The following is a 12,329-nucleotide window of genomic DNA, read 5'->3' on the forward strand; positions in this document are numbered from 1 at the left end:
GTGATGGGAGCAGGGGTGGGAAGCAGGAACCCCCCCCCCCCTTCCCCGGCCCTGCTTCCCTCCCACTGGTGCAGGCACCGCATCCCTGGGGCTGGTTTCACTGGGTCAAAGGGGGGGACACACAGACAGCCCCCCCCCCCCCCATCCTGAGCCCCCCGCGGGGGCTGTCCCATCCCACACCACCACCAAAGGCACCCAGAGGTGACCCCCTCCCTGGGCACAGGCAATAATATCCCAGCAGCAAGCACCCCCCCACCATGGGAAAGCACTTCTGCTTCCCCCCCTCCCCACCCCCTGGCTCACCCTTGGGGCACACAGACACCCCCTCACCCCCGAGGCACTGGGAAAGGCCATGGGGCAATGGGGAGGGGACCTTGTCCAGTGCCCAGTGGTCCCGGCTGCCCTGGGGGTACACAAGGGCCAGGGGGCTCCAGTGCTCCCCCTCTGCCCCATGGGCACCGGCCCCATACCAGCCCCTGGACATGGGGCCATAAAGTCACTTCAGTGCCGGCCTGGGCGCGCGCTGCGGCTCCTGCCGAAGGGCAGCGCGGGGCTGGAGGTCCGGAGCAGGAGATGTGGGGTCTGTGTCACATGATGGCACAGCAGGAATTCTGCTTCCGGGCCTGGGAAGAGAAGGGAAAGCAGCAGTGAGGCTGCAGAGCCCCGTCCTGCCCGCACTGCACCCCCAGACAAGGAGCTCTGCATCACCGGAGCCAGGATCAGCACCAGGGACCAACAGAGCTGGGATGGGCACCAGCCACAGGGCAAGGGATGCCTCAAGGAGTCCCACACACAGAGGACGGTGATCCCTGCCCAGCACAGAAGGGTTTGGGCTCATGGGAACTTAAAGCCCATCCAGCTCCAACCACTGCCATGGGCAGGGACCCCTTCCACTGGAGCAGCTTGCTCCAAGCCCCTGTGTCCAACCTGGCCTTGAGCACTGCCAGGGATGGGGCAGCCACAGCTTCTCCGGGCACCCTGTGCCAGCGCCTCAGCACCCTCACATAAATCACTTCTTCCTTATCTCCAACCTGAACTCCCCCTGTTTCAGTCTGAACCCATCACCCCTTGTCCCATCCCTACAGTCCCTGATGCAGAGCCCCTCTCCAGCATCCTTGCAGCCCCCTTCACACACTGGAAGCTGCTCTGAGGTCTCCACGCAGCTTCTCTTCTCCAGCCCCAATGTTCTCAGCCTGGCTCCATACAGGAGCTGCTCCAGCCCCTGAGCATCCTCGTGGCCTCCTCTGGACTCGCTCCACCAGCTCCATGTCCTTATGCTGGGGACCCCAGCACTGCACACAGGGCTGCAGGGGGGGGGGGTCTCCCCAGAGCCCAGAACAGGGGCAAAATCCCCCCCCCACCCCCAAGTTGCTGCTCACGCTCTGGGGGTGCAGCCCAAGCACACGGGGGGGCTCTGGGCTCAAGCGCCCACTGAAGCTGGGTCATGGGGAGCTTCTCACCCAGCACCCCCAAGTCCTTCTCCTCAGGCTGCTCTCAGTCACTTCTCCACCCAACCTCTGTCTGTGCTGGGACTGCCCTGACCCAGGGGCAGGACCTTGCCTTGGCCTTACTGAGCTCCATGAGGTTGGCACCGGGCACCTCTCAGCATGTCCAGATCCCTCTGGATCCCCCCCATTCCCTCCAGTGTCCCCCCCGCACCACACAGCTCAGTGCCAGCACAACCCTGCTGAGGGTGCTCGAGCCCAGTGTCCATGTCACTGACAAAGACACTGAACAGGATCAGTGCCAACACCAACCCGAGGGACCCCACTCATCACCAGTCTCTGGCTGGACACTGAGCCATTGACCACAGCCATCCAACCAGTTCCTTTACACATCCTCTTCCCCAGGGATTGATCCCAGCCCATCACTGGTGCCCCAGGACAGGGCCTCCCCCTGCACTCACAGTTTTGTAGAAGGCTTTGGACTGTGCCCCCAGCACCTCTGATTTGGAGACCAGGTCATCCAGCTTCTCCCCTCGCTCCAGCAGTGACTCCATGGTGTTGTGCTGCCAAGGAAACTGGTGCTAACCCACGGCACCGGCACCCAGCAGACTCGGGTACTGCTGCACCCCGGGATGAGCCCCCTCTTCCCACAGCCCCGGTGAGGGAGGGAGCAATCCCAGCCCCAGTAACAATGGGAAGGGAGGAGGGTGAGTGCCCTGCTGCTTGCACTGGGACACTGGGACAGGAGAAAACAAAGGGGAAGGAGCGAAGGGGACCGTAAGCACCCACAGGAATCTCTCTGGAGAGGGGAGGATGCAGGATGGGACTGCAGCCTCGGGGTTCTCCTCACCAGGATGATCTTGGTCTCATCCAGCTCTGCCTGCACTTTGGTCATGGGGTCAGCATCACGGGGGTTCTGGGAGAGAAATAACAGGGACATCAGCACCCTGGCACCCTGTGGCTCCCCGTCCCTGTGCCATGCGGGCTGTACCTGGTACTTGCTGAGGTGCCCATCCAGGGCTGTGTAGGTGATGGTCGCTGGGGATCCCGAGGGCCAGTCTGCTCTGCTGACCTGCCTGGAGAACTCATCCAGCACCTGCGGCACACGGACATGGGGGTCACTGCCATGGGCTCTGCCATAGCCACCAGGAGGGGTCTGCTCCTCAAACCCAGGGGATCTCAGGTGTAAGAAGCTGCAGGGTGCTGCACAGGGCGCCCAGAGATGTGGTGAATGCCCCATCCCTGGCAGTGTTCAGGGCCTGGTTGGGCAATGCCTTGGGTGATGTGGTCTAGCATGAAGCATCCTTGCCCATGGCAAGGGGTTGGGACCGGCTGACCTTAAGGTCCTTTCCAACCCAAACTGTTCTATGATCCTATGATGTTTCTCCTCCTTGTTCCCCTTTGAAGGAGACAGACCCCAAGCTCCTCAGCAAACAGAGCAGTGCCCACACCAGGGAGGGGTGGCTGTCCCCACTGCACCCTGTCACCCACTAACCACGGGGCTTTGGCCCCACATAAACCCCACAGCAGAGAGGATGCTCATGAGGAGCTCAGTCCTGGTAGGCAAAGCCACATTGTGCTATCGCTCAAGAGGCTTTGGGCTCAACCCAGCTCTGAGATCCCCCCACTGATGGGTTGGGTGCTTGAGGAGGGAGGTCCCCAGCCCAGCCCCACACTCACCTTGTCCAGCAAGGTGAAGCAGACCCGCGGGGGGTACTCGTTGTCTGCGATCACCACCCCGGCCAGGCCATCGTTCCGGACGTACACGTGGCAGAGGTACTCTGGGCACAGAGCTCACGTCACAGAGGCACCCCCAGCACCCACCCGGCCCCGGAGCTCATCCACCCACCCCCTGGAAGCTGCCACCGGTGACTACACCTCATGACAAGAGCAGGAAGGGCTCAAAGGCAGCTCTGAATCGGTCCCCAGTGGTGCTTATGGAGGTGAGGGCAGCCTGGCTCCATAGGGCAGGGAGCAGGTCCTGCCAGGGCTGAACAAACAGCACAGGAGGAGCACTTGGCCTGATTTAACACCAACAACAAGGTGTCACCAGCCTGCAGTGTCATTAAGCTGCTTCCAGGCCGCACCCTGCACAGGCCAGAGGTCAGGGTATGGAGCCAGCACTCACAGGGCAGAGCCCAAGGGTGAGGGGCAGGAGGAGGCTGTGTGGGCTCCAAGGGGGCTGCTGGCTGTGGGGCAGGTCCCTGCTGCTCTCTCAAGGGTGGGCCGAGCTCAACAACCTCACCCCTTCGGTGCCACTCACCCGGCTGCCCTCCGAGGTCTCAGCTCCCATCAGAAGCAGAGGAGGAAGCAGCACTTGTGGCCCCGCGTTACCCTCACCTTGCTCCTTGACAGAGGCTCTGCTGCCCAGCTCCGAGCGCTCCACGATCAGCTGGCTCGTGAAGGTCATGAACTCCTGCACGCTGGAAGCACAAAGCGGGACAGGGGCTGTCCCATGCGGCCGTATCCCCACCACCGCATCAGGGAATGAGGCCTCCAAGCCTGTGTCCATACAGAGCTGCAGCCACCGACAAAGACCTCAGCCAGCACTGAGCCAGAGCCATGCCCAAAGCCAGCAGTGAGGCTGTGCCCTGCTCATGGTGAGGAGCACTCCAGTCCCTTCTCCTGCATGAGGCCATCACACCCCATGCTTTGAGCCAAAGTCAGGTTTGCTCCCACACCCCCGGCTCTGGAGCTTCAAGTGATGCCAAGGAAGCATCAACAACCACAGACCCCACAGCCCCCCCACTGTAAGCCCCACACAGGGGTCTGCCTCTCCCAGTTCCACGCTCCTTGGGGGGGATGCACCAATCCCAGGCTGGATGCTATGGGATGAGACACTGGCTCCATCAGGACTCTGAACCACCGCGTTTCCAGTGCTGTACAGAGAAAACCAGCCCAAAGATTGCTTAAATCTGCTCTGGCCAACGTCAGAGGCGCAGCATGGTCCCCTGGCCTGGGAGATCTGCTGCAGCCACAGCCCATGGAACTCCCAGTATTCCTGGAGGAATCAGCCACTGGAAACTCCATTCCCTTGCAGACCGCTCAGGACTGTCCCAGACACAGGCTGGGGGAGCCTGGATGCAGCAGCCTCAGGAGAAGGCCTTGGGAGTGCTGGGTAACAAGAGGCTCCACACAAGCTGGCTTCAGTGGGTGCTTGAGCCCAGAACCCCCCCCATGTGCTGGGCTGCAGCCCCAGAGCGTGAGCAGCAGCTCAGGGAGGGGATCCTGCCCCTCTGCTGCATGGAACGGAGACCTTAGAGCAGCTCCAGTGCCTGAAGGGGCTGCAGGGAACCTGGAGAGGGGCTTGGGACAAGGGCCTGTAGGGCCAGGCCAAGGGGAATGGCTTGAACCTGCCCGAGGGGAGACTGAGCTGAGCTCTGAGGCAGAAGCTCTTCCCTGTGAGGGTGCTGAGGCGCTGGCACAGGGTGCCCAGAGAAGCTGTGGCTGCCCCATCCCTGGCAGTGCTCAAGGCCAGGTTGGACACAGGGGCTTGGAGCAAGCTGCTCCAGTGGAAGGGGTCCCTGCCTGTGGCCAGCAGCAAAACCCCAAAAGGACTCTTCTCAGCATCTGTAACACTGGGAGCCACAAGCAGGAAGCATCAGGGTTGTTCAGTGATTATTTCACCCACTGCACTCCAGCCTCAAGGGCCGGCACAGCCCCTTTATCCCTCTCACACATTTGGCTAAGCAAGCCTGGCTTTCAGCTGCTCTTAGTTTGGTATTTTCCCTTTATCCCTGGAATTGCAGAACCAATCGTGCTGGAGGCTCCATGAAAACTTGGCATGGAAAATGTGAGTCCTGTGGGCATTTCCTAAAGCTTTTAGCGTCTGGAGCAGGGTGCTTGGAACCCACCTGCTTCATTTTACACTTTTAGAGCCTTTTAGGAGCCGCTGGGAGAGCTCCATGAGCAACCTGGAGCAGGGGAGCCGGAACCTGCAGGTGCCGCAATGACCCCAGCGGGGTTTGAGGGCTGGGGAATGCTTCGGCTGAGCCCAAGCAGGTAAATGAGAGGGCAGCGGAGGCGTGGGGCGTGGGGCGCCGGCACCGAGCAGCCTCCTCCCAGCACCAGGGGGTTCCCATCGCTTCCGGAGGCTCTACGGCTCAAACCCGCCCTCCTGCTGCCGGCCCCGGGCTGCTCCTGCGGGAAACGGAGCTTTCGTGCTCTTCCAGGGGGCTCCGGCACCCTCAGACCGCGTACGCGGGGCCACAGCTCCCCCTCCCGCAGCGCACCGGGGACCCCTCTCCCTTCCCCCGGTGTCCCCCGGTGTCCCCCGGCGCTCCCGCACCCACCTGGACCGCTGGAAGAAGCTGAACGTGGACACGTCGTAGGCCGCTTTCAGCAGCCGCACCTTGGGGTCGCCCCGGTACAGGACACTGAGGCTGTAGAGCCTCATAGCGGCGGCTCCTGCGCGGAGGGACGAGACCAGGGGTGATGAACGGGCCGCAGCCGGTGAGACCCCCCCCCGGTCCGACCCCCCCCCCCGGTCCGATCCCCCCCGATCCGACCCATCCGGTACCGGTCCCCCCCAAGTCCCCCTCATCCGGTACCGGCGGCTCTGAGGCGGTGGCCGGGACCGGACCGAGCACAACCCGGACGTGGAACCGCGCCTGCGGGAAGTGACGTCCGGCGCCGGCCACTGCCACGGGGCTTCCCCCTCCCTGCGCAGGCGCCGGCTCCGCCCCGCCCTCCCCTCGGAATAATAACCAATGACGGCCTGCTTCACGCCCTCAGACCACGCCCATCAGCCCGCTGGACACGCCTTCGAGATGGGTGACCAATCAGCGCCATACGTGCGATGGAGGGGCGGGGCTTCTCTCGCAGAGCCGCCAGAGGGGGGCGCTGTACTGGGCGCGGGGGGGGGGCGGAGCCCTCTGCGAGCGTGTCCCCCTCGATGGGGCGCTGGGGACGGGCGCCCCTTTGCCCCCTGTGGGGCAGCCCGGACCCCTCCCTGCCCTGCAGTGACACCCCCAAACCCTCCGCCTTGCCCGCAGCGCAGCCCATTGTCTGCGGTTCCCCCCGTCCTCCCCCTCAGAGGACCCCCCCTGTCCCTTCCCAGCTCCATAGGATGGGACACGCTGCCACGGGCCAGCACCGGGAGGATTTGGGGTTCACCAGTGGCCAGGAGCATCCTATTGCCCATCGGGACCCCCACGAGCCTCATTGCCCCGTGGACCCCTCAATACTTGTCCGACGGCACCTATCCAGGGACAACGGGGGGGTTCACCGTGTCCCCCTCCCCGAAAACCAGTGGCTGCCCGCATTCCGCCGTGAACCCCGGCACCACCGGCGCTTTCCCATCCCGGAGGCGCAGAGCACTCCCCTCGCCCCTCGCCGGGCGGCCGTAACCTTTGCCACGCAGCCGCCGGCTCCTCCTGCCCGGCGCGGTCTCCATGGGAGCGCGCTGGGTTGCTAAGCCGTCCGGTGGAGTGCTTGCCACCGCGGGCAGCGCATCGAGCCGTTGATATGACAACTGGAGCGGGGACACGGGTGGCCCGGGGCGTGGTGCTCCGCATGACGGGGCCGAGCCTCGCCGCCACACCGGGACTTCCCCGCCGGCCGGACAACCCCAGCGGGGTGCGCTCCTGACCCAAACCCACCCCAACAACCTCCCCGGTGGAAGGAAGCGAGTGCGGAGAGCGTGACCGGTGCGGAGGATGCGGGGCGAGAGCGCCGAGCACGCCGGGGCGCCGGGCCCCTCTCCCTGCCCCTGCGCTTGAAGGGCCGGAGGTCGGGGGGGAGCGGGACCCCCCTCCGTGGGTGCTGCAGAGGCATCGGATGAGATAAAGCGGCGAAAGTGGAGCATCCTCCGGCGGTGCGAGGCACGGAGCAGCGCAGCGCCCTCCGCACGCCCGGCGGGACGGGGAACGGGGTTTGCTTCCCGGGCCAGGCGCTGCTGCTCGGCCCCCACGGCTGTCCCCATGCTCGATCACAGAGCCAGGATGGAGAGCGGCAGGAGGGAGAAGGTGAGGCCCTGCCAGGGCAGTGCTGGGGGGAATGATGGGGAGATGGGGTGGGAGCACAAGGTGGAAGCGGATTTTCCCCGCACTTCCAGCCACCCCCGTGGACATCTCCCACGGGCATTGGGGATGGAAGCAGCGGGAGGGGAAGACATCAGTGTGCTGTAAGCTGGGGCTTTGCCTTTTGGAACGCCAGATCTTGGCATGGCACAGACCATGCCCAGTCCCCATGGCACCAAGAACTCAGGATGGAGCCTGGAGTGTCCCTGGTACGGCACCACTGGCTGGGATTCACGTGTTGCTGCCAGCCAAGCAGCCACCGGATGAGATGGGGCCCGTCACTGTTGTCACCCAGGCAGATGGCACCCAGCTAAACACCAGCTGGGAGAAGCTGCTCCTATCTCTTCTCCTGGATGGATTGAGCTCATGGGGCTGTGGGTAAGGACAGTGAGATGCTTCCCTGCTCTGGACTGAGGGAACACCAAGGGGACCCAGCATGTACTGAGGGCAGGAGCGTGGCTGGCAGCTTCGGACATCACCAGGTATCGCAGCCTTTGGCCATGTGGATTTCAGCTTTATCCCCTTTGTGGGACGGGCCATAGTGAGCAGTTCCCTTGAGAAGCTGGGAGCTCATTTTGGCTGCATGGGAAGAGCCAAATCCCACCAAGGAAGAGCCAACCCCATCATGTTGGAGGCATGAGAAGGGATGAGCCGGCAGGAATAAAACCCGGAGCCTCAGGAGCAAACCCGGTGTTCCCATGCCACAGGAGAGCTTCCCAGTGGACACCTTCAGGCGAGGTGGTCAAATCCAGCTCCATGCTTTTCCTGGCAGGATTTTTCCAACCACCCTGGGCTGAACACGCTCCGAGTCACAGTGACCCTCACCACAGAGCTGCCCCTTCTGAGGGGGGCCACTGGCATCCTCCATGGTGCATCCGCGTCTTCTGGCTTCCTATTTGGGGGTTCGGTGTTACCAGAGCCCCTGCACTGGCCTGGGTGAGGCAGGATGGCTGGAGAGGTGCTGGAATCCCACCACGATAGAGTGGGAGCTTTCAGGGCGAGGAGATACCTGGGCCAAGCCACACTCTGGGGGTGCTGGAGGCCGAGGGATGGCATTTGGGGCCGGGCCATGAGGCAGGTTCACTTAGTGGGGATGCTGTGCCAAAGCCGGGATGCTCGGAACCACATCCCAAAGGCTTGCACAGAGCCCCCCGCCGTGAAACACAGCGGGAAAGAGCCTCAGGCTCCAGGAAAACACCCGTCTGCTGGTGACAATGCAAGCGGGAGCGCTCTGAGCTTGCCCGGAACACGGTGACTAATGAGCCCTCTAATGCCGCCGAGCAGCGAGCGCTGCTCCCCCCCGGCTCCATCTGACAGCCCCGGGCTGCTGCCCCGAGCATGGGCTGTGCCTAATGGAGGCTGCTGCTGCAGGAAGGGTAAATACGGGTCCTGCCGTGCACTCCCCTTGAGAGGGCCCTGAGAGCATTCCCGGTATCCTGCTTGTGCTCCTGCTCCCTTTTCACAGCGGGTTTGATGGGCTGGAAATGATACCTGCAGCTCCTGGGGAATACAGGGGAAAGGGATGCTCCCGCTATGATCCCCATCATGGCACGGAGGAGTCCCATGTCCTCAGTGAGAGCTGCTGAGCTCCTAAATGGCATCTCTGGAAGCTGGGGAAGACCCTGGGATTTGGTGGGATGGGATGTCCAAGGTCGCTTGTCCCGATGTTGTCTTCCATGCAACCATCCTTCAGCCAAAGGATCCAGAGCCAGCGGTGGTTTGTGCCAGTCCTGCGGCTTCTCCAGCGTGTCCATCAGGGTAGCAGAGATGGGATGAGGTGTTTCAGGGTGTCTGATGGGGAACACCAGGGCCACGGGGAGGAAATGTGGGTTAGTTATTTCACTTCAGGCCACCAGTGTCCCGTACCCCCTGGCCCCAGCTGAGGCTGCCCATTCCATGCAGGTGGAGCAGATCCTGTCAGAGTTCCGGCTCAAGGAGGAGGACCTGAAGAAGGTGATGTACCGGATGCAGAAGGAGATGGACCGGGGGCTGAAGCTGGAGACGCACGAGGAAGCCTCTGTCAAGATGCTGCCCACCTACGTCCGCTCCACACCCGAGGGCTCAGGTATGGCGCTGGTTGGTCCTTGGCTGTGTCCCATCCTCCCAGGCTCAGTGTGAGCCCCCCCTGAGCCGGTCACCCCTTGTCCCCCCCTTGGCTCTGCAGAGGTTGGAGATTTCCTGTCGCTAGACCTTGGAGGCACCAATTTCCGTGTGATGCTGGTGAAGGTGGGCGAGGGGGAGGAAGGGCAGTGGAAGGTGAAGACGAAGCACCAGATGTATTCCATCCCAGAGGATGCCATGACGGGAACAGCCGAGATGGTGAGCAGGTTACACAGGGCTTCCCGTCCCATCCACACTGTCCCTGGCGCTGTGCTGGGCTCACTGTGCCACTGGTACCTCCCTCATCCCTCCACAAGAGGAGGTGGCCACACTCGGGGGAGCTGTGGTGGGGATGGTGGCATTGGGCACCTCTTCTCTTCCAGCTCTTTGACTACATCTCCGAGTGCATCTCTGACTTCCTGGACAAGCACCAGATGAAGCACAAAAAGCTGCCATTGGGCTTCACCTTCTCCTTCCCTGTGCGGCACGAGGACATCGACAAGGTGAGGGGGTGCCTGGGCAGGATGGGGATTTGGGGGTCACCAAGCTGCCCCCACAGCTCCATTTCAGCCTTACCCTTGCTCCAGGGCATCCTCCTGAACTGGACCAAGGGCTTCAAAGCCTCCGGCGCAGAAGGGAACAACGTGGTCGGGCTCCTGAGAGATGCCATCAAGCGCCGCGGGGTGAGATGATCGCAGGGTTTGTGCCGCCAGGGACACCCCGGCATTCCCAGCTGGAGCCCGGTGTGTTTCACCCCGGACCCTGTGGTGGGACAGCCCCTGAGGGTGCTTCTCCCCTCTGCAGGACTTCGAGATGGACGTGGTGGCGATGGTGAATGACACGGTGGCCACGATGATCTCCTGCTACTACGAAGATCACCGGTGCGAGGTTGGGATGATTGTGGGTAAGATGCCCCTTCCCACAGGGACCACGGCAGGGAGGGGGCGACCGTTCCCATGGCCCCTGCTGCGGGCAGGAGCTTGTCCTTTGGAAGGACACAGCGAGGACAGGGGATGACAGGAGGGGTACAAAGGTTATGGTCACCTCAATGGGTCCGTCCCCAAGGTCTTACCCAATGGATAGGCACCCAATGAAGGGGAATGGTCTGAACCCCCACCACCTCCCAGCCCCACAGCAAGCACGCAGCCATCTGGGCTCTGGCACCTTCCCCTCGGGCTGGGTAAACACAGCGCTGCTGTTTATCAGCTCCTAGAGGCACGGCTGCCCTCACTGCACCGCGGCACCAGCACCCATGGGGACAAGACCCAGAGGCTGGTGGGAGGGTTGAGCACAGGGAGATGGGGCCGGCACCAGCTGCCCTATGGAGCTGTTCATATGGGAGGAATGCAGGGTGTTGGTGGGTGCTGGTGTCCCCCCCATCCCTGATTCCCGCTGGCAGGGACGGGCTGTAACGCCTGTTACATGGAGGAGATGCAGAACGTGGAGCTGGTGGAGGGCGACGAGGGCCGGATGTGTGTCAACACGGAGTGGGGAGCCTTCGGCGCCTCGGGGGAGCTGGACGAGTTCCTGCTGGAGTACGACCGCGTGGTGGACGAGACCTCACTTAACCCCGGTCAGCAACTGTAAGGAATAGGACAGATCCCATTCCTCTGGGTGTCATCCCCCCCCCTCACATCCCCTGCACCCACCCTGCTCCTTCCCCAGCCCTCGGGGCTCAGCTGATGCTTCAGGGCACCCCTGAAGCCGAGTCCTTCGTGCTGGCAAAAGAGGGGGTGCCAAGGGACATTGCCCCCCCAAATCCCACCCTGACAGCCTGTGACCCCCTTCCCAGCTATGAGAAGATCATCGGGGGGAAGTACATGGGGGAGATTGTGCGCTTGGTGCTGCTGAAGCTGGTGGACGAGAACCTGCTCTTCAACGGGGAAGCCTCGGAGAAGCTCAAGACCCGCGGCACCTTCGAGACCCGCTTCATGTCTCAGATCGAGAGGTACGGCAAGGGGCAGCACCCCCACAGCATCCCCACACAGGGGGGGTCCCAGCATCACCCCATCCCCTCCCTGTCCCCTCTGTCTCCCCATCGCAGCGACTCGGATGACCGCAAGCAGATCTACAACATCCTGAGCTCCTTGGAGCTGCTGCCGTCGAGGACGGACTGCGACATCGTGCGCATGGTGTGCGAGAGCGTGTCCACGCGCGCGGCGCAGATGTGCTCGGCCGGGCTGGCCGGGGTCATCAACCGCATGCGGGAGAGCCGCAGCCAGGACACCCTCAAGATCACCGTTGGTGTGGATGGCTCCGTCTACAAGCTCCATCCCAGGTGAGGATCCCCGGGAGCATCCCTCCCGTCGCCGTCCCTTTTCCTTGTCCTGCCCGTTGAGCCCGTGGTGTTCTCCTCGCTCCGGCAGCTTCAAGGACCGGTTCCACGCCACCGTGCGGCAGCTGACGCCCGGTTGCGACATCACCTTCATCCAGTCGGAGGAGGGCAGCGGGCGCGGGGCCGCGCTCATCTCCGCCGTCGCCTGCAAGATGGCCTGCATGATGGGGCAGTGAGAGAGGACTCGGGCAGCAGCAGGATGATGATGATGATGATGATGGAGGGGGTGGGAGGCCGCTGGTCCCGCTCACAGCCCTGCGTGGAGCACACACGGATGCGGGATTTGCCACTGGTGGAGGCAGCTCCCCAATAAACGGGGTTTGCATGGACTTCTCCTCCGGGGCTGCTTCAGCTCCTTGTCTGGAGCTATGGGGCTGCCCCACACGTGTGGGGATGATGAAGGTCCTCTTGTGCCTTCCCAGCCCCCAG

The 12,329-nt window shown here is 63.1% G+C and overlaps 2 protein-coding genes across 4 annotated transcripts; one reads left to right on the forward strand and one right to left on the reverse strand.

The window, feature by feature from the left end:
• Positions 1-502: 502 nt before the first annotated feature.
• YKT6 (YKT6 v-SNARE homolog) lies at positions 503-6,138 on the reverse strand. Its single transcript, XM_061351820.1, has 8 exons — positions 5,996-6,138; positions 5,738-5,852; positions 3,786-3,868; positions 3,126-3,226; positions 2,437-2,541; positions 2,296-2,361; positions 1,907-2,008; positions 503-623 (listed from the first exon to the last, which is right to left on the reverse strand). The coding sequence occupies exons 2-8, from the start codon at positions 5,839-5,841 to the stop codon at positions 588-590; spliced, it is 597 nt and encodes a 198-aa protein (XP_061207804.1). The 5' UTR covers positions 5,842-5,852; positions 5,996-6,138; the 3' UTR covers positions 503-587.
• A 377-nt stretch (positions 6,139-6,515) lies between these two features.
• GCK (glucokinase) lies at positions 6,516-12,229 on the forward strand. 3 transcript variants are annotated; one of them, XM_061351817.1, is made up of 10 exons: positions 6,516-7,411; positions 9,368-9,530; positions 9,630-9,784; positions 9,949-10,068; positions 10,153-10,248; positions 10,370-10,469; positions 10,965-11,138; positions 11,339-11,513; positions 11,610-11,843; positions 11,932-12,229. In XM_061351817.1, exons 1-10 carry the CDS (start codon positions 7,367-7,369, stop codon positions 12,074-12,076), a joined length of 1,407 nt encoding a protein of 468 aa, XP_061207801.1. In that variant the 5' UTR covers positions 6,516-7,366; the 3' UTR covers positions 12,077-12,229. The 3 variants fall into 3 exon arrangements, with proteins under 3 accessions (XP_061207801.1, XP_061207802.1, XP_061207803.1); XM_061351818.1 differs by having other exon boundaries at positions 6,520-7,411; positions 10,965-11,148; positions 11,358-11,513; XM_061351819.1 differs by lacking the exons at positions 6,516-7,411; positions 9,368-9,530; positions 9,630-9,784; ... (1 more) ...; positions 10,153-10,248; positions 10,370-10,469 and having other exon boundaries at positions 10,999-11,138; positions 11,358-11,513.
• The last annotated feature ends 100 nt before the right edge of the window (positions 12,230-12,329 follow it).

The sequence above is a fragment of the Neopsephotus bourkii genome, unplaced genomic scaffold (genome assembly GCF_033783945.1).
Source record: "Neopsephotus bourkii isolate Nb327-2 ecotype Australia unplaced genomic scaffold, CSIRO-AGI_Nbou_v1 NB_610, whole genome shotgun sequence".
In the NCBI taxonomy this organism is placed as follows: Eukaryota; Metazoa; Chordata; class Aves; order Psittaciformes; family Psittacidae; genus Neopsephotus; species Neopsephotus bourkii.

Coding starts and splice junctions, on each gene's coding strand:
- YKT6 (XM_061351820.1), bottom strand. CDS start 5,841: ATGAGGCTCTACAGCCTCAGTGTCCTGTACCGGGGCGACCCCAAGGTG. Junction 2,362..2,436: donor GGCACCTCAGCAAGTACCAG/GTACAGCCCGCA, acceptor TTTCTCTCCCAG/AACCCCCGTGATGCTGACCC. Junction 2,009..2,295: donor ATGAGACCAAGATCATCCTG/GTGAGGAGAACC, acceptor TTTCCTTGGCAG/CACAACACCATGGAGTCACT.
- GCK (XM_061351817.1), top strand. CDS start 7,367: ATGCTCGATCACAGAGCCAGGATGGAGAGCGGCAGGAGGGAGAAG. Junction 9,531..9,629: donor CTCCACACCCGAGGGCTCAG/GTATGGCGCTGG, acceptor TTGGCTCTGCAG/AGGTTGGAGATTTCCTGTCG. Junction 11,514..11,609: donor TTCATGTCTCAGATCGAGAG/GTACGGCAAGGG, acceptor TCCCCATCGCAG/CGACTCGGATGACCGCAAGC.